This window comes from Vicia villosa, unplaced genomic scaffold, assembly GCF_029867415.1.
Source record: "Vicia villosa cultivar HV-30 ecotype Madison, WI unplaced genomic scaffold, Vvil1.0 ctg.000422F_1_1, whole genome shotgun sequence".
In the NCBI taxonomy this organism is placed as follows: domain Eukaryota; kingdom Viridiplantae; phylum Streptophyta; class Magnoliopsida; order Fabales; family Fabaceae; genus Vicia; species Vicia villosa.
The window spans coordinates 1,012,431-1,038,928 of record NW_026705199.1 but is presented as its reverse complement, the minus strand read 5'-3'; the positions used below and the strand labels follow the sequence as shown (position 1 = coordinate 1,038,928).

Genomic DNA, 26,498 nt, shown 5'->3' with positions numbered 1-26,498 from the left:
AGCGACAAAATCGGAGTTACGGTTCAGGAGTTACGAAGTTTCAAAGTTTTGGAAAAACAGAAAATGCTGTTGTCCGCTTCAGCTCCGCTCAGCGGACCTTCGCAGAGAATTTTCTGCAAAAGAACCTCCGCTCAGCGGACCCACCTCCGCTCAGCGGACCTGCGTAAACCCAGAAAAAACCAGAACGAACCAGAACAGTTTTAACCCTCTTATACCCACCAAAACCACTCCAAAACATCATTATAACACCAATACAACACATACAAACCATAGAAACAACCTAACATCAAACTTTTCATGGTTGATTCATCAATCTATCTCAAAACCTAACATTTTATTCAAACTCAATCAAGCCATGGAAAAGGAAAACAAACATGATCAATCACCATAACACAACAAGGATATCATTTAATCATCATACAATCATTCTCAAACAAACTTAGATCAAACAAAGACCACACAAGAAAATTGTGGAAATTGGAACAAGAAGAACAAGAACAAGAACAAGAACAAGACTATAAGAATCATACATCCAAGATAAATTAGATTCACCCCCTTACCTTGCTATTGTGACGATCGGCAATCGATTCGGTTGAGAATCCTCCACTTTCTCTTGTTTTTCCCCTTTGCTCTTCTTCTTCCTCTCTTATCTTTCTTTCCATCCCTTTCCCTTCTCACAATATTTCTTTCTTATAAAGAAAATATTTACCCCGCGGAAATGACCAAAATGCCCCTACGCTCAAATATCGTTCAAACGCCCCAAAACGCGGAATATTACCTTAATGATATTTCTAGTACCAAAAATATGAAAACCTTCAATTAAATATTAGTCCGCCATCCCAAACTAATACCGACTGAAACGACTCCAAAAACGGTAAAATTCCAATAAACGTCACAAACGTCCAAATTAAGCATATACTTATTTTTCCGAGCGTTACAGTAGTGGTAACAAAGGAGCCTGCATTTCGAAGCCACCTAGCACACCGCCGATCCAAAAATCACCCATCATCTACATTGATGAGATGCCACTTTTTATGCACAAATATATCGATAACATCGTTGATGTTGGAGGCGACGACAATTGTGGATATCGGTACGTTGCACGTTTGCTCGGTAAAGGGGAAGAAAATCACACTTTAGTTCGACGGGAACTTCTTTCGGATTTGACTTCGCATCGGGACATCTACGCCCGACTATATGAAAATCAAGAAAAGTTTGCGAAACTTCATGATTCACTTGTTCCATCACTTACCGGTATCGCTCCGGTTTCGAAGTGGATGTCATTCCCCGATATGGGTCATCTAATAACAAGTGCATATGATCGGGTGTGTGTTGATTTGACGAGATTTGGACTAAGTGAGACTTTCTTTCCACTTCATAGTCGACCGCCATTGGACGCGTCGAGCCGCATCATATGCACCGGGTATCTAAGATCGCGGCACTTCGTCCAAGTGTTTTTGAAACCGGGGTGTCCTATACCGGCTACTTCTTCTCAATGGACGGCACATCATTCAAACGAGGCGGAGACTTGGCCGGATCCTTTCGTTTCAAGAATGACGGAGTTTGAAGAAATGATGAGCCAATAGCGTGAGCAAAATAGAGAGCGGTCGAAGAACATTCCTATTTTAGATTTAGGAGCTACCGATTGGTTCGGTGAATTTTAGTTTGTACCGGACTGTTTTTTGTTTGTAAGGACCGTTTTTGTATGTATTATCGTTTACCATGTAAAATCGGACCGATTTAATACATATATAATATAAGTATGTTTTATGTCATCATTGTCTAATTTATGTCTATTTTGAATGCTTTTGCTATTGTTTACACAAAACACTCAGCAATCAACAAAATGCAAAATTCACCTCTGTTTCTGCATAATTCAGAAATGAACTTCCGAAATATACTTGTTTTCAGCCAAATTTCGGAACTTCATTTCCGAAAATACCACTGAATGTAGGATAAGGTTTGTTGGGCCATCATTGCCCCAATAAGTCTATAAATACAACACACTCTTCTTCATCCTCTTCACACCAGAAAACACAAATGACACAAACCTACCCCCACCTAGCATTCGTCTACTTCACCACTGGCTACCCGATGCCGTTCCAATTCCGCTTATCGCGCGACACGCCATTTGTGGAGTTGATAACGTTGCTCAACACGCTATTGCAATATCCGGAAAATCGAAAGGTTGTCAAGATCGAGTACCGCTCGCCATCGCTTAACGACGAAGGAGGCGTTGAGTTCACACCTTTTGAGATCAAGAACGACGAAGATTTAGCGGTTTTGTGGACAACTTTCTACCGATTTTCTTCGAAGGGTCCGATCGAGTTGGACGCGAAGCTTCAAAGATCGGGGGACGACGTTATCAAAATGTTGACTCATCCTCACCTACCCGTGTTTAACAATATGTAACTTTAATCTTATGTAATGTGATCGATGTAATCTTCATCCGATTAAATAAAGCGAATCGTTGTTGTTTGTTATTTTTCTTCTCTCCAGACCTTATTTCGGAAGTACATTTCCGAATTCTTCCAAGGGAGGTGAATTCGGAGATGAACTTTTGAATACACCAATTTTCTGGAAAACAACTTTATTTCGGAAATACATTTCCGAAATAAGTGTTTTTCATAAAAAAAAACACGTTTTCGGAAATACATTTCCGAAAACACCTTTTTTTTCAATAAAAGCACTTTTTCGGAAATGTATTTCCAAAACAGGGGGTATTTTGGTAAATTCACCAGAGGTGACCAAGAAAGTTAAGAGGTGGGTAAAGAAATTTCCAAAAATTATTCCGATTGATCGATCGGTGGCTAGGTGCTAGTTTTGCAACCAAAGGTGTCAAATCAAGATGTGGTATTTTTTTTTGTGTGAAAAATATGTGAAACACATAAGTTTGACATATTTTTAACTGTCTATTAATCCATCTAGCATTAATTTTTTATTTAAAAAAAAATCAAATTCAAGTGTTGAATCCATGTTTTATAATTAAAAATATAAAAAATGCAATTTTTTTAATATAAATTTTTTATATAATATAGATGAAATAGTTAAAATTTACTCTATTTGATCATTATTATTATTATAAGTAAAAAATAATTATTTAATTTATTAAATAATAATATATTTTTTACATCAGCCCCTCATAATTTTCGATATAATTCTGTCACTGTCCATATTCATTGAATCCATTCATTTTGCCGCCATCTTTGTTAATAAATTTAAATGGACACATAAAATCACACTGGAACTAGAATGAGAAAAATCAAAGAAAAAAGATTTTGTTGTAAAAAAAAAACTTTAGTGAAGTGAATTTCAGATATTCATCAAGGTTAAAGCAAGTGACTCAAAGAAAATTTGGGTCTGTTTGGTAAAAATAGCGGTTGACTAATAAGCTAGCTGATAGCTTATAGTTTATGACTGATGGTCGATGACTGATGGTTTATAGCTTATAGCGGATGGTTGAGACTGATAGCTTATAAATTAACTGAAGTGTTTGATAAAATTAGCGGTTCAATTAACTTATAAATGTAAAAAAGATATTTAATATATAATTATTTTATTTTAAATTAAATTATAAGGATTAAACATGGATATTAATTAAAATAGTAAGAATAAAAAGGAAGAAAAAATAATAAGCTATAAGACATGAGTTAAAACGCTATTTAAAATAACGTCTGGAAAATAAGCTATAAGTTGGTAAAATAAGTTATAAACTCGTGATGAAAAAATCTTACCAAATGAGTCTAAATTTTCATATGAGTTTATAAGACATAAGATATAAGCCATAAACTTAAAAACATGTCTTCCAAAACATAGCCTTAAATGTTCATATGAAGAACGAAATGATTGAATTAACAAGCTTTCAAATGAGAGTAATATTTGAAGGGTCTTGTTAACCAGTGCCCTGAGGGCAATGGTTCTTTCTAAAAAAAGAAAATATTTTATAAAAAGTTTAATATTTCAATTTTCAAGACATAAAATATGCAAATTACCGAGATAAATTTACTATTTTGAAATGCTTAACCGTTGTCCTTAGCATTCCCATATATTTGAAATATTGAAAAATTTAATGAAATAGTGGAAGAGTAAGTAGAAGGAGAAAGCGCGTGGGAATGAATGATATGATACATAGAGTAGATAGTAGAGAGAAGAAGTGGATCCCACCACCCATGTGCCTTCTTCCTGTCTCCACCAGCTCCTGCCGCTCAATCATTAGACCTCTGTTCCCTCTTTCTCTATCACTCACTCACTCAACTTCATCAACCTCTTCTTCACAACATTAATTCATCAACTCCTATTACTACTATTACTACTCCCACCACCCTTACCCTAAACTCACCCCCTCCCTAAAATGTCTAACACCGACGGAACTCCAACAACCACTAACGGCTCCATCATTGACCCTCACCGTCAACAGTTAGCCGTCAAGAAACCGCCGTCAAAAGACCGTCACAGCAAAGTAGACGGCCGAGGCCGCCGTATTCGCATGCCAATCATTTGCGCCGCACGCGTCTTCCAACTCACCCGCGAATTAGGTCACAAATCCGATGGTCAAACCATCGAGTGGCTCCTCCGTCAAGCCGAACCCTCCATCATCGCCGCCACCGGGACCGGAACTACTCCGGCGAGTTTCTCCTCTCTCTCCGTTTCACTTCGTGGCTCCAATAATTCTCTCCCCTCTCCTTCCTCCACTTCGCTTGACCATAAACCGCTTCTCTCTCCCTCTCCTTTCATTCTCGGGAAACGTATACGCACCGATGACGATTCGTCTTCTCCGTCGGGGAACAACGCGAAAGACGACGCGCTTTCTGTTGCTTCTCTTTCTACACCGGCTGCTCTTTGGGCGTTACCTACACGGCCTGATTTTGGTCAAATTTGGAGCTTCGCTGCCGCGGCTGCTGCTGCTCCTCCGCCGGAAATGGTAGTTCAGTCTATGTCTCAGCAGCAGCATCAGCATCAAGCGAATTTCTTCGCTCATCATCATCATCAGCAACAGCAGCAACAAGCTATGGGAGAAGCTTCGGCTGCTAGAGTTGGGAATTATCTTCCTGGACATTTGAATTTGCTTGCTTCCTTGTCTGGTGGACATGGAAATTCCGGTCGGAGAGACGATGAACATCATTGATTGTGGTGGAGTTGCAGTGGTGGCGACGGCGGTGGTGGTGTTTTCTTGGTATATATAATTATTCAGTGTTGTTATGGATGTTGCTTTTTGATGTGTGGAAAGTAGAAGAATTAGGGTTTAGTTTTTTTTGTTCCTTTGGTTTTGAGTGGAGAAGTCCATCTATCAAGGAATTCAATTAGGGATTTTTCTTCCTTATGGTTTGGAAGATTGATTAATTAGTCTTCTTTTTATTTTAGATGTTCAAATTTGTTTTAGATTATGGGGTTTTGAAGAGAAAAAATATGATTTTTATTTATGTGATGTGATAGTGGTGGTGGTGATAAATTGGATTGAGGCTGGAATAGGTTTTCAGAACCTTAATCATTGGTAGAATTCGTTTTTGATTGTTGAGTTGAAAGCTCTCCAAGCTTGGATGTTGATGGAATGCTGAGTTAATGGCTTCTGTTTCACTTTCTTAGTGGGTTTTGAGTTTTGACTGATAAGTTATTGTTGCTATTGAAGAAGTAATTAGTGGTTGAAACTTGAAAGCTTGTTTCTGAGCTTGAGTGAGTCAATTCAATTGTTGTGTTTCTCAAGTTCGAAGGGCATTCCCAATTTGTTGGATTGGATTGGAGGATCCTACTTTTCCAACATATGCTTGTATCTTGGTCTTGGCTGCATGGTTTGAGATTAAGAGAAATTTGGGGTCCATTTAAAGTGGCGTAACAAATGCATGTTTTGATTATGACACAGCTGCTGTTAGTGAATGGTGAGTCATGCACTATTTCTCTCAACTCAACCTCTCCACTTTCACTCTACTTGTTGTTTCAGATGTGATTGAACTTGAAGTTGGTGTGTCAAAGATAAATGCTCTGGTTATGCTATTTATGATGATGACCTTTGTTTTTGAGGTTTTTTATTTATCTTCAATTCTTAGCCATTTCTTAGATTGAGAATAATGTTTTCTTGCATTGCATGTAAGTGGATTGTTTTGGGGTGCCAATGATGTGAATAAAAACCCATCTGTTTCTTTATTTTGCTTTCTGTTTTTTATTGGTCTGTTATGATTGTGACCTGGCTATGGCTATGTTATGGTTCATTTGGATGTTTTTGAAACCTCCACGTTCACACCACCGTGTTTGATTTTGTTGTAGGAGAATCTTGAGTTTTCTGGCAGTTTGTCATTTACATTTGGCTAGCAATTTCAGTATTTAAAGAAAGATAAGGTTAGGTACAAGTTGTATTCATGTCTTAAATATACTAAAACAATAAGGATCCTGCATACAGTACATGGTATAGTTACTATTTTTGATGTTTCACCTTGGGTGAAAACTTGGAGTAACAAATATGATGTTTGATTTATTGTTACTCAATAATGGCTCATTTAAACTGGTTGTTAGGAGTATGTCTTTGACTTTTAAGGCCACACACACATTCTTGAAAATTACTCCATGTGCAGTTTCTCACTGGCTTTCCCCATGCCATGCATTTCATCATTTTCCTCACACAAAAAACATATAAGACAGTGTTCTGACCTCTGAGTTTATTTGAGAACAGGATTGGTTGATTGGATGAATGGTGTCTTTAAAGCATGTAACTTAAAATTCATCTCTAAAATATCTAGCATCTTAGAGGCATATTAGCTATGTAGCACTGACACCTATAAAAAAATGTGTCCGTGTCCATGTCGGTCTGACACTGATACCCATGAAAAAATGCATGTCCGTGTCCATGTCGGTCTTACACTGAGATCCATGAAAAAATGCATGTCTGTGTCCATGTCGGTTTGACACTGACATTTGTGGTCACGTTTAATTTATTTATTTTTTAAATTATTACCAGTGTCGCCGAGACAGGTTAGTATTGTGTTCGGAATGTCCTTACTAGTAGCATATTAATAATTTAAATACCATACTAGAAGGTAGGTTGATTAGGTAGATGGCATCCTGTAAACTAGACATGTTTGGATTCGCACTGAGTTTGATAAAATCAAAGCCAATAGTCATGATTCTGTTGAACTCACTCCCATTCTAAACATGCACTTATCTGTTAAAAAAAATATAGATATTGCATTCAAGCTTCAATTCTACATTGTTAAGTAGTATTTGCAAGTACAATTATTGTATTTGTTTGTTACGCCAGTTTGGCAATGTATATGTGTCTATAATAATGTATTGGTGTTACTATCCGAATAGATAAGGATTTTTGGATAACATGAGATATGGAAGATGGAGAAGGTTGAGTATACCAACTCATCATATTTGTTTATTTTTGTATTTTTCTGAGCAAGAATCATTGGTGGGGTATTCAAATTTAGTGATGCCAACATGTTTTCTTAATTATTATTGCTAAACAGAAGAGTCAGCTCCTAATAATTGTTGGGTCCCTTCATGGAGTTACATGTCGAGGTGAAACAAGTTATGTTAAATTCCATGTTATGTACTATGATTTATTTAGGAACGTATTTAAATTAAACCATCGTATGATGGACGTTTTGAACTTACTTGGAAACTGATTTTGGACCCATTTTACTTTTTCGTAATGTCGATTCATTTGAGTTACGTCATATAGCCATGAAAATTGTAACATTATGTGTTTGTGGACCGTGAACAATTTGCATTTGTTAGGTATATAATAGGGTTTTTGTGTGTGTTTCATGCCATCTTTCAAATAGTAACTGAAAGGCTAACAAAGGAATCTTATGAATCAACACCTTTTTTTTTGCAATTGAAATTGACACTTAAAAAGTTGTTTTTTGGTGTACACTTATGATAACAATCGTGTTAAAAGTTTCGTAAACTACTAGAATCTCCTATCACTAATGTGATCCTAGTAGTTACTGACTTAAAGTAGTTGCCATCATAACAATGTTTTATACTCCCTCTGATCCTAATAGTTACTACAACTCAAAAGTAGTTGTCAATGTTTCATATTCCTTTCACTTTTTAGGTCTTGCTAACCAGTGTCTTTACGACGCTCTTTAAGAATATCTTTAAGAATATTAAATAAGAAAAATATTCTTTACAAAAATTAATATTTTAATTTTAATGCATTGGATACACACATTTTTAAAAAAGTTTACTATTTTAATCACTTAAAGAGTGTCTCAAGGGCGCTCGTTAGCATTTTCCTTAAATTATAGGTCACTTTGTAAAAAATAAATAATCAAATTAGTGTTATAAAATAAGAAGAAAAAAGATAAATGAGAAGAGAGAAAGATGAGAACAATTCTGTATTATTTCATAGGTCTCCATGAAATGGTTGTACCACCACATGTAAACAAATAATCTGTTTGTGATCTACCATTATAAGAATCTTGACAAGTAATATGCATCTGTATAACCTGTTAATTCGAATCTGGATACTTTGTTATTTTGGTATAAAACAAACCCATGTCTATTGTACCTCTATGGTAACAAAGTATATGTTTGACTCTAGTATATGTTTGACTTTGTTCTAATGTCTTCGTGTAGGTGAAAAATTGAATCTTGCTAATAGATTTAAAGCTAATGATATATTATGACGTGTATAATTAGCAAGGTACATTATTGCTCTAATTGCATTGAAATATGGTACTTTGGGACTAAGCAATTCTTCATCCTTTTATCGAGGTCTGAAAGAATTTTATCCACATCCAATGATCTAACATCATCGGGATATACAAAAATTAAGACTTGCCCATATAGAAATGCATTATCACTTTTTCTATATACATTTATTGGTGTACAAATTTCTATTTTCCAAATGTTCATTTAGTAAGGACTTTGTCTTTTCCATTTCCTTCATCTCATACAATTTATTTAAACAATTATACCTTTTTGAAAGCTCTTCACGAGTTCCAATAATATTTATGTCATCCTCGTGTACATCCATTATAGTAAATACTTTTCCATATCTTTTTATAAAAATGCAAGGACAAATGAAGTTATCTTAGAAAATATTCACTGAGTCGATTATAACACCTGCATCCAAATTGTTATAGTCCACAGATAGATTTGCTCAATTTGATAGGGTAGCTTTCTCAAAATTCATAATTATATGCATCTGATATATTGAACCCTTCAGGGAGTTTCAAGTAAATTTCACTATCTAGTGAACCATACAAATACTAAGTTGTTACAACATCCATCATGTGAAAATTAAGTCTTTCATGTGCTACAAAATTTATTAAATATCAAAAAGTACTTGCACCTACTGCAGGTGAATATGTCTCATCAAAATCAATTCCATATTTTTGCAAAAATCTTTGAGCTACTAGTTGGGTTTTGTATCTCACAATTTCATTATTTTTCATTTTCGCACGAAAACCCATATGTATCCCACTGGATCCACACCTTGAGGTGTTCGGACTTCAGGTCCAAAAACTTGTCTTTTGTAGAGTGAGTTTAATTCTGCTTCAATTGCATATTTCATTTTGGTCAATCCTCACTTTGTCTACAATTTTTCATAGACGTTGGTTCATGATCCTCTTTGTCATTTATCACATTTAGCGCTATATTGTACGAAAAAATATCATCAATTGATCGCGACTTTACGTGTCTATTAGTCGGGATAACTGCAAGTGCACAGTCGTGTCGTGTAGTTTTAAAAGATATCGAATCCACAGGGACTATAAATCGACTTACCGTTATCTAAAGTTACTATGTAAAGCTAAGGCTACTGATATTTGGGTTTTTTATAAATGGGGAAACTAAAATCTTAAATCTAGGTAAAATATAATAACAAACGGATGTCAGTATGTATTTCATCTAACTTAGGTGATCCGAAGGTCCATTGGCTATGGTGTTAATTCAATTAAAGATCTTTATTAATTCTATTGATTAAAAGTCCTCCTCTCAAACTGTCGCTCTGTTGATTTAGACTACTATCCTAACTCTTAATGTACGCTTTCGCCATCCCATTAGATTTAGAAAAGCTTTTTGAAAACAACATAGTTAATAAAATGCTTGTTTTATGAAGTCGTTATCTATTTAAATCTCCTAATCTCAAACTCTCGCTCTGTTGACTCGGAACATGCTAATATCCCTAACGTACGCTTTCGCCATCCTTAAAACTAATGTCCTATGTCTACTATACAGTTAAAGATCTCAAACTTTCGCTCTATTGATTTTAACCTTTGACCGTCTTAACACCTCAAACTTTCGCTCTATTGGTTTTAAGACTTACTAATTAAATTAGACATACAAACCAAAAACAAGTGACATTTAATAAAACATAATTAAGCCAATTTATTTCGGATCCCTACGGTTAAATTACTTTACATACCGACATCTAAATAAATTAGCCAGACATATTAATATGGTTAAACATGCATAAATAAATTCGGTTCATACTATTAGGCATATTAATTGGCATATAATATATCATGCAATAAATATAAATAAAGGCGGTAAATAATAAACCTGAATAATATAAATCTGAAATAAAACTTGAATCTTGGAGTACTTGAACTTCCACCACAAGTCGGTTGGATTGTTCTTCAGAAATTATTCGGCGTAAATTAAAGAAGGAAATAAAAAAAACCAAATCTAACGTAAGGTTAGATCCGTTAAAGATTCACAACAATTTCCGGTGTAGAAATTATTGTGAGAAAATATGAACGAAAGTAGAAATAAAAGCTGGAATTAAAAATGCTGGAATGAAAGGGAAATAATACTGAACTAAAAATGGTGGCTGGGACTAAGCATGGTCCAACACTTTTACGTGAATATTCAACTCTTTATATAGTACTCTTTGTGGTAACTGCTGGTTCTAGCTGGTCCCCTTTTTTCTCCTAAAATGTAGCACATTAATGACTCTGCAAAAGTACGTTGCGGCGTGTAATTCTCCAATTTCAAAACAGACTTGAGACGTGCGTCTCAAGTGGACCTAGTGGGAGGAGACGGGCGTCTCCTAAGGAGACGTGGCCCCCTAATATGTAGGAGACGGACGTCTCCATGTTTTGCTTACACTACACCACAATGTATATATATATATATATATATATATATATATATATATATATATATATATATATATATATATATATATATATATATATATATATATATATATATATATATAAAGTGACGTTGTCACTTATTCTATTTATTCTTCATACATATATATGTATATATAAAATATATATAAATGAACCATGGGGCCCACTTATAGATATATAATATATATATATATATATATATATATATATATATATATATATATATATATATATATATAATATATATATATATATATATTATATATTTATATATATTATATATTTATATATATATATATATATATATATATATATATATATATATATATATATATATATTATTTTCATTTCTTCATTCTTTGTGGTTTGGGCTTGCATCTTTGCACAATTGGGTCTTCTTTGCACCTCTTTTTCACTTCAGCACCCATTTTTCATCTTTTAGGCACAATTAGTAGTCATTTTAGCTCCATTTCTTCTCCTTTTCACAAATAGTTCTCAAAACGAACATAAAACCTAAAACAATGAAAATACCAGCATAATACCAACATAAAACAACATAATTAAGATAAAATAGGGAAATAATATATGTAAATCAAGCCAAATATGTGATACATTTTCGCGTTATCAAATACCCCCACACTTAAACCATTGCTTGTCCTCAAGCAATCAACCACACGGTAAAAGAAAATGATTAAGCAAGATTCGAAACAAGGACATGACACGACTCCTAATCATATTTATGTTAGGCAAATGCTACATCGATAGGAAATAGATATCAACACCAAGGATACCGTAACGACGCAATGTTCAAAAACTCCCTCCTTATACAAACCAATTCGAATTATGCCATTATAACTCAACCTGTATCTCTCGTTTTTCCTTTCACTCTTTTCATTCAAGCGCAATCACATTAAGCCCGTTATCCGTACACGCACATAGTAGGGAAATCGGTTAGCGACTATGATCCTTTTCTTTTCTTTAGCACGGGGTTCTGGTTTTTTAAATGGTGAAGCCCCATCTTTCCCAATTGCGGTTGTGGGGGATCGGACCGTAGTTCACCCTACCAAGCCCAGTACCAGTGACCTCTAGGCCAACCAACAGTGGGTGCTAATTATTAAATCCTTATTGGCTTAACAACCGTTGGGCTAAATGACCGTGTGAGGGTCACCTAACTTAGAAGGTTATTTTTCAATCAGAACATTTATTTATAAAAAACAGGATCATTCACTTATATTCATCGACTCCCTACGTAGTTTGTGCTTAAGATGGTGCCGACTGCTAATATAAACTACTTAAGAGCTACTTTAAAAACTTGAGCCTAAGGTCTCGACATAATGGGCATCCAGATTGATATCACATAAAGAGGGGGTTTAGGGTGTCAGGACGGTATCGATGTTGTTGAAACATCTCCAAGTTTTTCTAACAATGCCTAAAGTGTGACAACCTCTATACTTTCAGAGTGTGTATGCCATGCGTCAAAATTCAAATTTTTGGTTGGAGGTTAAAATTTTTAAATTTCAGGGGAAATTCAATAGCAACTGAAAATCACATATAAAGACTCGACAACACAACTAGAAGACAATAAATAAAGTAAAAAATGAAAGCGGTAAAGCTTCTCCCCCACACTGAAACCAAACATTGTCCCCAATGTTTCGATCTAAGGTGGAGAAGAAAAGACAGAACCTATATGGATGCTACCGGCGTTCCATCACGACCAAATCTACTCCGCGTCCGGAGGAAATACCTTCTCCTATCATACTCATCAATTGTGTCACCACCAGCAGCAACACTCGTAGGAATGCGCGTGGAGACCTGCTCATCTTTGAGACGATCGTCTACAGATTTTTCGCCTAGATATGGTTGAGACGTGACAAGCGATCCATACTTTTATTTTCTGCAAATTCAAACAATAAAAGAAAAACATTAAACTGAAAACTCGTGGGTTGCCTCCCACACAGTGCTTTGTTTAACGTCGATAGCTCGACGTCTTAAGAGTGCAAGCACTCAAGGTGGTTCTCTCGAGAATGACTCCTCGGTTGAAATTTTAGCAAACCTCGTTTTCCATGGCCACTTATCAAGCCATCTCACATATCCCTCACCTTTTCTTTTCTTTCTTCTGTGGGGTGGTTCATTCTTTTGAAATCGTGGTGGCGGTTCTGGATCGATCCTAAGTATCAGCTTTTCAAGTTCAGGCTTAGTGATATTATCCACCACCTCAAATATTAACCTTACCCTCTTATCACTAACGATATCCTTAGTTTCATGGTCGTCTAAATTTCTCTTTTTATGCAAGACTTCAAATAAGGGTGCATTAGTGTGGATATTTTCCAATACTTTCACATACATTATGGATTTGGAGTCTACCTTAGCTTCCATAAAACTTTGCAGGAAAGGAATCAGTTGGGTATAGAGAAGAGGAATAACAATAGGTGCTTCCTTCTCTATCTCTTCTACAACCTCCCTTTCAGATGGTGTTGGTGGATTTTTCTCAATCTCCACTCTTTTCTCACTAGAAATCTCTTCAACCACATTATCACTCTTCTCAATCTCATAATCACTCTCCTCAATCTCATTATCACTCTCCTCAGGAATTTCAATTTGTTCTTCACTAATGGTTGTTTCCATATACTCCTCAAGTATGTGTCCTAGCGACTTTTGTTCAAGTTGGGAGATTTGAGTTTCTAATGCCATGTTGTGAGTCGCGAGGGACTCAACCATAGTGGTCAGTTGCCTAAGGGTTTCATTGTTTTGAAGACTTTGTTTGATAAACTCTTGGTTTTGGACGGTTTGTGTCTCTACAAAGTGCTCCATCATGGCTTCTAATCTAGAGTGAGTTAGCGTCTCGTCGGGATCCTCCATTGATGTTTCAAAGTTAAAATTATGGGATTCTTGAGGTTCTTCAAAGGGAGTTAGCGTTGCGTTTTGTGTTTCCTCAAGGTGCTTCGTCATCATAGATTCTAGCCTAGAGAGACTTTGTGCTTCAATGAAATCCTCCATTAAGATTTCGAGGTTGGATTTATGATAATCTTGCGACTCCTCAAAATGTTGGGCATGGTGATCGTAGAGGAAATTCGGTTGATGATAAGTTGGCGTTGCATTGAAATCCTCTATTAATGCTTCGAGGTTAGAATTATAGGATTCTTGTGGTTCCTCGAAGTAGGTAAGCATCACATTTTGTATTTCCACAAAGTTCCTTGTCATCATAGATGTTTCATTAAAATTTTCCATTATTATTTCGAGGTCAGATTTATGGGATTCTGGTGACTCCTCAAAATATTGGTTGTGGTGATCGTAGAGGAAATTCGGTTGAAGATAGGTTTGGTTGGAATAAAATTCTTGCGACTCCTCAAAATGTTGGGATTGATAGTTGGAGAGGTAATTCGGGTGAGAATGAGTTTGTGACGCAATGAAATTTTCCAACACTATTTCGAGGTCGGATTTATGGGATTCTTGGTATCCCTCGAAATACTGTTGTTGGGAGTTGTAGAAAAAGTTTGGGTGATACATATTAGTAAATGAAAAGAAAGAAAAAAAATAATGCCTTAGTCTCTACGGTGTAACAGCGAGTTACGATATCGACTTGAATAGTCCCCGGCAACGGCGCCAAATACTTGATCGCGACTTTACGTGTCTATTAGTCGGGATAACTGCAAGTGCACAGTCGTGTCGTGTAGTTTTAAAAGATATCGAATCCACAGGGACTATAAATCGACCTACCGTTATCTAAAGTTACTATGTAAAGCTAAGGCTACTGATATTTGGGTTTTTTATAAATGGGGAAACTAAAATCTTAAATCTAGGTAAAATATAATAACAAACGGATGTCAGTATGTATTTCATCTAACTTAGGTGATCCGAAGGTCCATTGGCTATGGTGTTAATTCAATTAAAGATCTTTATTAATTCTATTGATTAAAAGTCCTCCTCTCAAACTGTCGCTCTGTTGATTTAGACTACTATCCTAACTCTTAATGTACGCTTTCGCCATCCCATTATATTTAGAAAAGCTTTTTGAAAACAACATAGTTAATAAAATGCTTGTTTTATGAAGTCGTTATCTATTTAAATCTCCTAATCTCAAACTCTCGCTCTGTTGACTCGGAACATGCTAATATCCCTAACGTACGCTTTCGCCATCCCGTGCGGGTGTAAAAACACTTTTTGAAAATAAATAAGTTCTAATTAGTTTTAATACGCTTTCGCCATCCTTAAAACTAATGTCCTATGTCTACTATCCAGTTAAAGATCTCAAAATTTCGCTCTATTGATTTTAACCTTTGACCGTCTTAACACCTCAAACTTTCGCTCTATTGGTTTTAAGACTTACTAATTAAATTAGACATACAAACCAAAAACAAGTGACATTTAATAAAACATAATTAAGCCAATTTATTTCGGATCCCTACGGTTAAATTACTTTACATACCGACATCTAAATAAATTAGCCAGACATATTAATATGGTTAAACATGCATAAATAAATTCGGTTCATACTATTAGGCATATTAATTGGCATATAATATATCATGCAATAAATATAAATAAAGGCGGTAAATAATAAACTTGAATAATATAAATCTGAAATAAAACTTGAATCTTGGAGTACTTGAACTTCCACCACAAGTCGGTTGGATTGTTCTTCAGAAATTATTCGGCGTAAATTAAAGAAGGAAATAAAAAAAACCAAATCTAACGTAAGGTTAGATCCGTTAAAGATTCACAACAATTTCCGGTGTAGAAATTATTGTGAGAAAATATGAACGAAAGTAGAAATAAAAGCTGGAATTAAAAATGCTGGAATGAAAGGGAAATAATACTGAACTAAAAATGGTGGCTGGGACTAAGCATGGTCCAACACTTTTACGTGAATATTCAACTCTTTATATAGTACTCTTTGTGGTAACTGCTGGTTCTAGCTGGTCCCCTTTTTTCTCCTAAAATGTAGCACATTAATGACTCTGCAAAAGTACGTTGCGGCGTGTAATTCTCCAATTTCAAAACAGACTTGAGACGTGCGTCTCAAGTGGACCTAGTGGGAGGAGACGGGCGTCTCCTAAGGAGACGTGGCCCCCTAATATGTAGGAGACGGAGGTCTCCATGTTTTGCTTACACTACACCACAATGTATATATATATATATATATATATATATATATATATATATATATATATATATATATATATATATATATATATATATATATATATATATATATATATATATATATATATATATAAAGTGACGTTGTCACTTATTCTATTTATTCTTCATACATATATATGTATATATAAAATATATATATAAATGAACCATGGGGCCCACTTATATATATATATTATTTTCATTTCTTCATTCTTTGTGGTTTGGGCTTGCATCTTTGCACAATTGGGTCTTCTTTGCACCTCCTTTTCACTTCAGCACCCATTTTTCATCTTTTAGGCACAATTAGTAGTCATTTTAGCTCCATTTCTTCTCCTTTTCACAAATAGTTCTCAAAACGAACATAAAACCTAAAACAATGAAAATACCAGCATAATACCAACATAAAACAACATAATTAAGATAAAATAGGGAAATAATATATGTAAATCAAGCCAAATATGTGATACATTTTCGCGTTATCATCAATGTCGACTTCGTGTCGGTTCCATTGTATTTCATTTGGGACATAATTTATCGAGATCTCTTTATTTTCACGAGTTTTAGGTACCTGATCAATCTCTTCTAGAGATGAAATGTTTGTTATGTTTGAAGATTCTTTTAGATTTTATATATCCTCACTTGAGTCAACTTTAATTTTATCTTATTTTCTTTGTAAAGGATTATTAATATTGGAACCGACTTTCCTACCATGCTTCATGCTCAATTTCAATTCATTTGCAATATTATATTGTCCAACAGGAGAATCCACTTCAATTGTAGTATTAGTAGTCGCAATTAGTTGTATAAAATTTGCAAACGAATAATTACTTGTTACAATAAAGGGAAACTAGGACATATGTCACACAAGTGTAGGAATAAGTCAAGTTTTGCTCTGCGGATAACGTGATTAAAGAAAAGAAAATTATTGTTATGATTATTGAGATCAATCTTGTAGGTGGATCAAACGAGTGGCGGATAGACATTGACATCTTTCACCATGTATGTTATGATCGTGTTATGCTCAAACTATACACGATTGTTGGTGATAAAGATTGTTGTGAGGGAGATGCTTGCACAACTAATGTTGTAGCTTGTATGAATTGAAGACATAATTCAAGTTCATCTGAAAGCCTTTTATATGTTTTGCATACTCTATAAACTAGGATGAATCTTGTTTTCACGTTTCTCTTGAATAAGAGTGGATTTACATAGGCTATAAGGACAAGTATGCACACCATTACTAAAAATTATATTTTTATTGGGAAAAGGTGCACCACGTATACATGTTTAAACTTAATGTTGGCATGGATAAAATTTTAAATTCAATTTATGTACCGCGTACTTTTTATATTTTGCGTGCTAGACTCTCTCGTGTAAATAAATGAATAATATCGAATCTGTGTAACTTAGAATTAATTCCAAAATTAACTATTAAGAAAAAATGTAATTTTTATAGTCAAGGTAGAATAACGAAAAAACTCACATAAATCAATCGTTAGATCTTAAATGTTTGCAACCCTTGAAAAGTTATCTAGTAGGTTTCTCAAGCGAACATATACAAGCTGGAAACATCTTTATCATGACAACTTTCAAAAAGGGCAAAAAAAAAAGACAAAAATACCTAGTGGTAAGTCTCCACATCGTGCAATATAATTATTAGACACCATATATTTAATGTCCTAGAGGCAGTCATGTCCTTGCTCTACCTCACTGTGAAATATTTCTTAGATAATGGGCAAGTAAGGGTTGTGAGAGGAGATTGGGAGGTGGCTAAAAAATGCTACCAAAATAGCCTCAAAATTAAAAACGGCGACAATAGTTGAGAACTTGCCACCTAACCAAGTGCCCGCAATGAACTTTGTGGTCTTGGACCCGAGGGAAGAAAACTTAGAAGATAGATTAATACCCATAATTATATTAAAGAGGTTCTCATTAGACCTAAAATTTTCTAAACTATAAATCTAGAAACCTCCTTAACAGAGGAAGAAGAGGAATAATTAGTTTTCCCGCTCTAGAGAAATAAGAATTCATTTACACGGAGTCCGTCGGATAAGAAAGAAATAAATGCAAATACCATTAGTCATCACCTTGCCTTGAACACCACCCTCAAGGCAATCATACATAAGAAACAAAAAACAAGAGAGGAACGAAGAATATATGTTGACGAGGAAGTAAACAAGTTCAATAAGGCGAGGTTCAAAAGTGAGATTAAGTATCCTACATGGATGATTAACATCGTGATGGTGAAAAGGTTATCAAGTATATGGAGGATGTGTGTAGAGTTCACTGATCTCAATATGGCATGTCTCAATGGTCCATATTACATGCCCAACATAACTAGGCTGATTAGTGAAGCTTTAAGGTGCAAAATACTCAAATTTATGGGAATATATTCAATTTACAACCAAATTAATATAAACCTCACCAACCCACTTAAGACTTCCTTCATGAACAACACTTACAATTACAATTTTAATTAACAAGTGATGTCTTTCGGCCTCAAGAACGACAACATTACCTAAGAGAGACTAATGGGTGTGGTGTTTGTAGAATAAGTGGGGAATAAATGGTTTGGTAAACCACTCAGGTCCAACAGTTCTGACTGCAAACAAAGTCATAGAAGGGGAAAAATTATAACGCTTCGCTAAAACCATCACGAAGTGGTTAAAGATTTGTTAAAGATCACGTCCTTCTTCGATAGTAGTTAATTGATCCAGACGTTCCCATGAGTACTATATGTCGCCCTAGAGACGTCGAAACCTATGGAATCTTCGGCCAAATATGTGGGATCGAAGGTTTAACCAGTGGGTTTTAGTCTAACTATAACGGCTATGTCGAGCAAAATTGGTGCCACCGTTCCATAAGGAAGATGGAAAGTTTGATGGGTACTGTCCCAAAAGAACAGGGAAGCAACTAGAGTGCTCGAACAGTATATGGGTCCTACCTTTGACAGTTCTATAGGATCGAAGATACCCATATCTTTTAAGAATTGGGATTTCTTCTTCTCTATTTTTGCTAATCATGCTAAGTAATCTGTGGGAGCCTTAGATAGAGGGGAGGATCGAAAAACTCTAAAGCCATTGTTCATAAATCTTAACTTAATAGGCTCATCCAGGGAAGGATTGTCTTGGTGATCAGGGTGTGGGTTTTCGTCACTATGAACTTCATCGGTTGATCAGGGTTTCCTAACATTCCCTATAGGCTTATATCTATCATAAGTAGGAAAATAACTGCTTAATTCCTAATCAACTGCGGGATTAGCTATGGGACTTAGCATTGCATGCATTTTGGCAGTTACAGAGATAAGGAGTAATACCTGAGAATGGTAAATGGCGCGTTGTTCTCCGCAGAATAGTTCAGGGATGTACTGTTGATTCCTAACGACTTAAGACCCTAAAATCTTATGTACCAGAGGTAAGCCTGCTTTCTTCTTGTTTTCTTGGGCCTTGTTGGTGTTCTTGGTGGTTTCTGTGGTGGAAGACGCTATGGAGATCGTCAATATGTTTTGAGAAAATGGAGAAGATGAATAATATAGAGTATAAGTTACAGGAAATTTGAAGAGCGAAATGAAGCATTAAAATGGACAAGAAAAGGTTATTTATAAGCATGGAATCAGAACAGTTTTTTTCAAGTACTATGGAATAAGGGATTGGTGAGTGGGACGCGTGTCACACGTTGGATTCGCCAGAGGGTAGTAATAGTTATGAGCTATCCGCGATCTCCTAATTCCTAGGAGTGTCATTAAATCTCCGCACCAGTTGTGAAGAGACGTTCTGAGGAAAATGTCATAATGACTATGACGTCATGTAATATGAAAAGGTTTATGGTGTCGAAAGAAGTGGTCAAAAATGCCCTTTTCTTCTGTGCATCGAAAATACATTTTTGGGAGGCAATTTGTTAGCTGGTATTTTTGACACAGCACTGTTGTTGGAAAAAATGGAACATCTAGAGGAGATGGGAAGTTTTCGACAAATTAGTATGATTGATGAAGACCTGTCGAATTCACCTTTTGATAAAGGAATTGTTGGGTGAAGACTTAGAAATATTTTGTAAGTTTGATATCTGGTTCGACGGAAAGGGGCGTTCGATAGGAAAGTTTGAATGAAGATATAATTGTTTTTCACCTTGATCCGTTGTGTTAATGGACACATGGAGCTTCAGGACGGAAGAAGAGCACGTCGAGCGCAACGTGGCATGCCCTGATCGAAGGACTGTTGAGAGCGGTTACTTTGAATTTGTATAAATAGGAGTCTTAGCGATTAGGATTCGTATGTTCATTTGAGTACAAAATCTCACTAAATCACTCAAAGTATTTGTGAATTGAGAAAAGAGTCATTTGAGAATGTACATGTGAAAACACCATCTTTTATATTTTTTTACTGTTTGCCATTTCTAGAATTTTATATTCTTGTCATTTACTTTCTTACAATTTACCTATATCATTTATTTTACAAGTTACCACATTATTTTGAAGAATCTATATAGATTAAACAAACTTTGAAACAAAGAACATGATATGTGTCGAAGTGTTCTTCTTCTTAAACAATAACTAGTAATATACCCGTGCGTCCGCACGGGTAAAAATTATTTAGTAATGTAAAATTATACTGTAAATTGAGAGTTATGTTTATGCATATTTAGCTGCAAATTAAAAATAAGAATTTTGTGTCTCAACTAAAGATAATTTTTAATTAAAAAAAAAAAGAAGGTATTTTCCTTGCCCCATGAGAAAAATAAAAATTTTGACATTTGAAAATAAGAATTTTGTGTTTTAAATAAAGGCAAATGTTTATTAAAATAAAATATGTATTTTGTTGACAGTGGCCCGTGAGAAAAAGAAAATAATTTGACATTTGAAAATATAAATTTTGTGTCTCAAATAAAGATAAATTTTAATTAAAATAAAATAGATGTGAGAAAAATAAAAATTTAACTGACAATGGTTCGTGAAAAAAGAGAAATTTTGATATTTTAAAATAAAAATTTCATGTAAATTTTAAAAATATATTAATTAATATATTTAAAAATAATAAATAAATAGAAATGATTTATATAGTGTAAAATCTATTTAAATTTAAATCTAATTTTAAAATAAATTATTTAATTGTAAAATAAATAATAATTTAAATTCCATTGTATTGAATAATCTTATTTGAAAATAAATAAAGAATTCGTAAGATAAAGAAAGAAAAAAAAGGGAAAATTTTATTGTTTGAAAATTTTTTCATTGTGAAATTCAAACCATAATGGTTTTAATTAAGTGGTTTTAGTGAAGAGGGATAAAAGCTATTTAGAAGTGAAGTGGAAATGTGTTGAAATTGGAGGGTGGTCTACAATGGTTAATGGTTTTAGTGAAAAAGAAATATATGTTTGACAATTATTGGATGTGACAACATGAGTAATGATGGGAAGGTTGGAAAAATAGGTTGATTATGAATAGACCATTTTAACCTTTGTGCTTTGTAAATTTAAAAATAAAAAAGGGCATTTTAGAGAGTATGGTGGTATCTTCTATTAATGACTATATAGTTGGTAGTTGATATTCAAAAGATAAAACACATGTTCTAGGATCAATCTAGTCGATCCTGTGAGTAGGGGTGGAAATAGGCTAGGCTAGGCTAGGCTTTAGAAGGCCTGAGCCTGGCCTACGATAAACTTAAAAGGCCTAAGCCTGGCCTAAGGCCTATCATAGGCTCAGTTTTTAGGCCTGGTCTGGCCTTTTTAAAAGTCTGGCCTGGCCTGAAAGCCTATTTAAAAAGCCTGTATCTCATTAAAGTTTTCAATTTATTCATATTACTTAAGAAGCCTTATAGGTCGGCCTATATTTGCATATATAGACGGACCTATTTAGCCTTTGTTATATATATATATATATATATAGGGTAGCCTATTTAGCCTTTTTTTTCTAATATATATGTATACATGAACCAACTTATTTAGCATATTTCTAATATATATGAAAATATAGGCCGGCCTATAAGGCTTCATAGGCTTTATTAATAGCCTAAGCCTGGCCTATTTAATAAAATAGGCTTTTAAAAAAGCCTAAGCCTTACTTTTTTATTAAATAGGCCTGGCCTGGCCTAGGCCTATGTAGGCTGGGCCATAGGCCCCTGTAGGCCGGCCTGGCCTATTCCCACCCCTACCTGTGAGTAACCAAAGACTTTTTTGCTTTTGGAAGACTAGCGCTAGTTTACCAATTTTCATAATAAACAACTGTGTAAAAATATTTTATATTGTCAATACATATTCGTTTTTTTTAATTTCTAAAAAATATTAATTATAGTTTTTTTCTCATGTACTTAAACTTTTTTCAATAATTTGTAATTTCATTTTTTTTATTTTTAAATAATTTATAATTATGTATTGAAAAAACAATTTATTTTAGTACAATTAAAAAAAATTTAAGTCGTGTTTATGAGATATATTAATAAATAAATAAATCAAATGAAAAGAAAAATAAGTTTATTTTGATGGGGTTGTCTTGTCTGCAATCGAATGAAATCGGAGTTGAAGGGTTTAGGGAGTGAGTAGCGAGAAAGAGAAAGAAATTTCAAAAATGTCTTCCTCGAAGAGCGCGAGCGGCGCCATGACTCTGGAGCGAATGAGCGTCGAACAGTTGAAGGCAGTTAAGGAACAGGCTGATATGGAAGTTAACCTTCTCCAAGACAGCCTCACCAACATCGGCACCGCCACAACTCGCCTTGAGCTCGCCACAACCGCTCTCAACGATCTCTCCCTCCGATCTCACGGCAGTAAAATCCTCGTTCCTCTCACCGCTTCTCTCTACGTTCCCGCTACTCTTCAGGATCCTCATCACGTTCTCGTCGATATCGGAACCGGTTACTTCGTCGAGGTCATACTTTTTCCTTTTCCATTAGATCTGAATCATCGATGAATCCTGTTCATTTTCTTCGTTCTTCGTGTGAGAATTGTTTTGCGATGTTTTCTTAGGGTTTGGAATTGTTATTGTTTGTTAATTTGATTGAATTGTTGTGTTGATGGTTAAAACAGAAAACGATGCCGGAAGGAAAGGATTATTGTGAGCGCAAAATCAATTTACTCAAATCTAACTTCGATCAACTTGTTGAGGTAATTATCTGTTCTGAATTTGATTTTGATTTTGATATATGTGTTTGCATTGATTGTTTTCCTTATATTTTTACAGTATTACATAATGTAGTTAATCTATTGTGGAGAATGTTTAATCGAATTAGAGTTATTTTAACCTAAATTGATATTTTGTTTAGAAAATGAGATAAATCAAGGTTTTAAATAGGTGATTTCAGTCGGTACAGGTGTTGTGATACTGATTGCGGCACCTTCCGTTATCGTTTTCTCGCGGCCGTATTTGTGGTATCGGTATCAGCACCTTCTGATATCATTTTGTCGCGGCCGTATTTATGGTATCGATATCAGCACCTTCCGATATCATTTTGTCGCGGCCGTTTTCATTGTAACAGGCCGTTATTTAAAACCTTGAGATAAACAAATCATCTCACTTCTATTTTCAACTAAACTTTCATTATAATGAAATTGTATTTAAGAATAGACTTGACGTTACTCAACAGAAAAATTGAATCTGTGTAATTATAAATGCAGGTTGCATCCAAAAAGAAGAATGTGGCAGATGATGCTGGGGTTATTTTACAGGCGAAATTGAAGCAATTAGCATCTTCGTCCTAAAATTAGCTGGTATAGAATTCAATTGCTTTTTTTCTTCCAATGCCTTGTACCATAGAAAATTCTGAAAGTGGTGTTATTAATGTTATATGTTGTTGAAACTTTTTAAAAGAATTCCGCTATCGTTTTGATGCCTCAAAACTATTGGAACTGTATTTAGGAGTTCTAGTCAACCAATGCCAATTGAAATTTAAAGGTTACTGTGGAAATGAGTAGTGTGGTCTTTCAATTACACAAGTCTTTAATTAGAGCATGTGGTTGAGGATTAACAATTTTATTCACCAATCTCTCTGGTCTACACACTCAAAATCATCATGTATTTTTCTTTCTCAAGTTATGGAGTCCATTTTCTAACTGCTCTTTATTTGCCTTTACCACTTAGTATTTTTGGCATGTTCTTATTTCATGATTCAGAGTTAGCCTTAGTGAGTCTTGATATTTTTTAAGTGTGCCAATGATTAACAAGTGGAAAGACATTTCTATGTGTTAACTCAGTGCAGAGAGATGAACAACATATTCGAATCAAGTGAAACACATAAGGTATTAAATTTAGATATGTGGAGGGATAAATCTCGGTCATGGAGCAAATATGCCAGAATTTGGTGCCTAGCATTTTTATGAGTTCTGGGTGGTTGTTTGATCTCAGACAAACTTAATGCCAAAAGAGCATATTGGTTTTTTCCCAGATTTGCTCTAGTTTAACAGATTATTTATTGGTTTTTCTCTGATTTCCTCTAGTTTAACCGATTCTTTATTGAATGTCTTCCATAGATGATCGTCACTATTGTTAAACCTAAACCCTAAATCTATTAACCTTTTAAAACATCAAGAATCTCAAGTTCTTTGTCTTTCCAATGCTTTGTGATTTTTCTCCATAAGTGCATTGAAAGGATATTTACAATGTGCATGTTGCATCACCTCTTACAAACACATTGTAAATCAATTTACAACTTTACAAAATTTATGGAAATAATTTATTAAAAACTTTCTTCATGTCAAACATGTAGTTTCATTTAGTTTTATCTATCATCATAGAGATCTTTTTAAAGCAATGTCTACAACTACTTTAATTTCATGTATAAACAATAACATGAATTTGATCGTTGACATCTTAGCCAACCATAAAGAGTAGTTGTCCACCATAAAAGTCCTTAAGAAAGCTTATGTTCCAGCCAATAAATAGCCTACATTATGCCCCTAACCCTTACAAATTGTAGAAAGGATCACAGAATCGGAATCATACCAATTTTAACCTTTGATCTAAGGTTACTCCTTAAAAATTCATGTTCATAATTTCACTTTCTCTCATATTGTTCGATTTCGCCATCCTCTACCAGAAAGAAAAAACTTTGATTGCTTCGCAAATTTTAGAGTCTTCCATATGCACTCATTATTTTCCTTTAAAGAAATCACAAGTTCATCAACATATATGATGATTGGTTTAACTCTAATATTCCTGGTAAGATATTTCAGTCCATTTTTTTTTTATATTGTTTAGTCTTAAATTTTCTCCCACCAACATACTTGAATGTTTTCACTTGAAAGTTTCTATAAACTTTTAACTTAAGAACAAAAACAATCCCTCAAGGACATTCAAGCTCCTTACATTTGATTATGGCTCTCACTTTGTCAGTTACCACCGGTTTTAATGGCAAATATATTAATATTAAAAAAAAGTCCTAACAAAGATATAAATTAACCACCATAAATAGCACTGGTGAAACTCCTAAAAAATAACATGAAATAGTCCCAAAAAGAACACCTAGATGCACCAACATAAAAATCCCCAAACCAAAGGCAAACACCAACCAAGAAGCCTAGAAAGAATACTAGTTGTGCTAATGAAAACCAAGCGAGAAAACTACTTAGAGAGAACTAGATGAGGAAAGTCGAAAAAGGTTACATGCACAGCATTTGACAATCTATTTCTCACCTAATTATCTAGGCAAAAGATTGGATCCACTTTCAAGTTAGACAAATAATAGATGTCATCCAATGATTAACCGTCAAATTCTCACCAAAAAAAATACTTTGTTACTCAACTTTTAAATTTTTCAAAGCATTGAGTGTCAGATCGAAACCAAACCTAAAATCAACTTTTTACCCTGCCCTAATCCTAGAAACAACTCTAACAAATCTAAGACTATTCCCGGGAGAGGCATGGGCTTACACACCCAATTAAAAAGTTACAACCAAATAGTCGAGGCAACCTTGTAGTGAACAAACAAATGATTCGTCGACTCAATTGACTTAGTCTTTATTTCTAAGCGTATGGTGTAGTCATTTACCGTTAGTAAATTGTTTCATTTCAAATTCAAGATACACGTTCTCATATTGTAGTGCTTTGTTGAATTGTGGATACTATTTCTTACTACGGTTATTCTCAATTATTACACGATGAGCTTTTACTCTTGAAGACCTTTCACTTAAAAATCAACAACAACATCCCTTAACATTTTATCAAACTATGTTTAATAGAAGGGGACATGATTTTCAATTTTAGCACAACATCATTCATTATCAATTAGGGTTTATGAATTAGTGAAGGTGAAAATGCACATATGAAAGAATAATAATGCAGCAAAGAAG

General features: G+C 34.5%; 2 protein-coding genes across 3 annotated transcripts; both read left to right on the top strand.

Annotated features, from left to right (window-relative positions):
• Nucleotides 1-4,110: 4,110 nt before the first annotated feature.
• LOC131628106 (transcription factor TCP7-like) lies at nucleotides 4,111-8,446 on the top strand. Of its 2 annotated transcripts, XR_009291668.1 has the most exons (2): nucleotides 4,111-5,873; nucleotides 6,259-8,446. XR_009291668.1 is itself a non-coding variant. In XM_058898971.1 (1 exon), exon 1 carries the CDS (start codon nucleotides 4,352-4,354, stop codon nucleotides 5,123-5,125), a length of 774 nt encoding a protein of 257 aa, XP_058754954.1. In that variant the 5' UTR covers nucleotides 4,111-4,351; the 3' UTR covers nucleotides 5,126-6,138. The 2 variants fall into 2 exon arrangements, 1 of the variants encoding a protein (XP_058754954.1); XM_058898971.1 differs by lacking the exon at nucleotides 6,259-8,446 and having other exon boundaries at nucleotides 4,111-6,138.
• A 14,261-nt stretch (nucleotides 8,447-22,707) lies between these two features.
• Nucleotides 22,708-24,118, top strand: LOC131628060 (prefoldin subunit 5-like). Its single transcript, XM_058898922.1, has 3 exons — nucleotides 22,708-23,082; nucleotides 23,241-23,318; nucleotides 23,829-24,118. Exons 1-3 carry the CDS (start codon nucleotides 22,786-22,788, stop codon nucleotides 23,910-23,912), a joined length of 459 nt encoding a protein of 152 aa, XP_058754905.1. The 5' UTR covers nucleotides 22,708-22,785; the 3' UTR covers nucleotides 23,913-24,118.
• The last annotated feature ends 2,380 nt before the right edge of the window (nucleotides 24,119-26,498 follow it).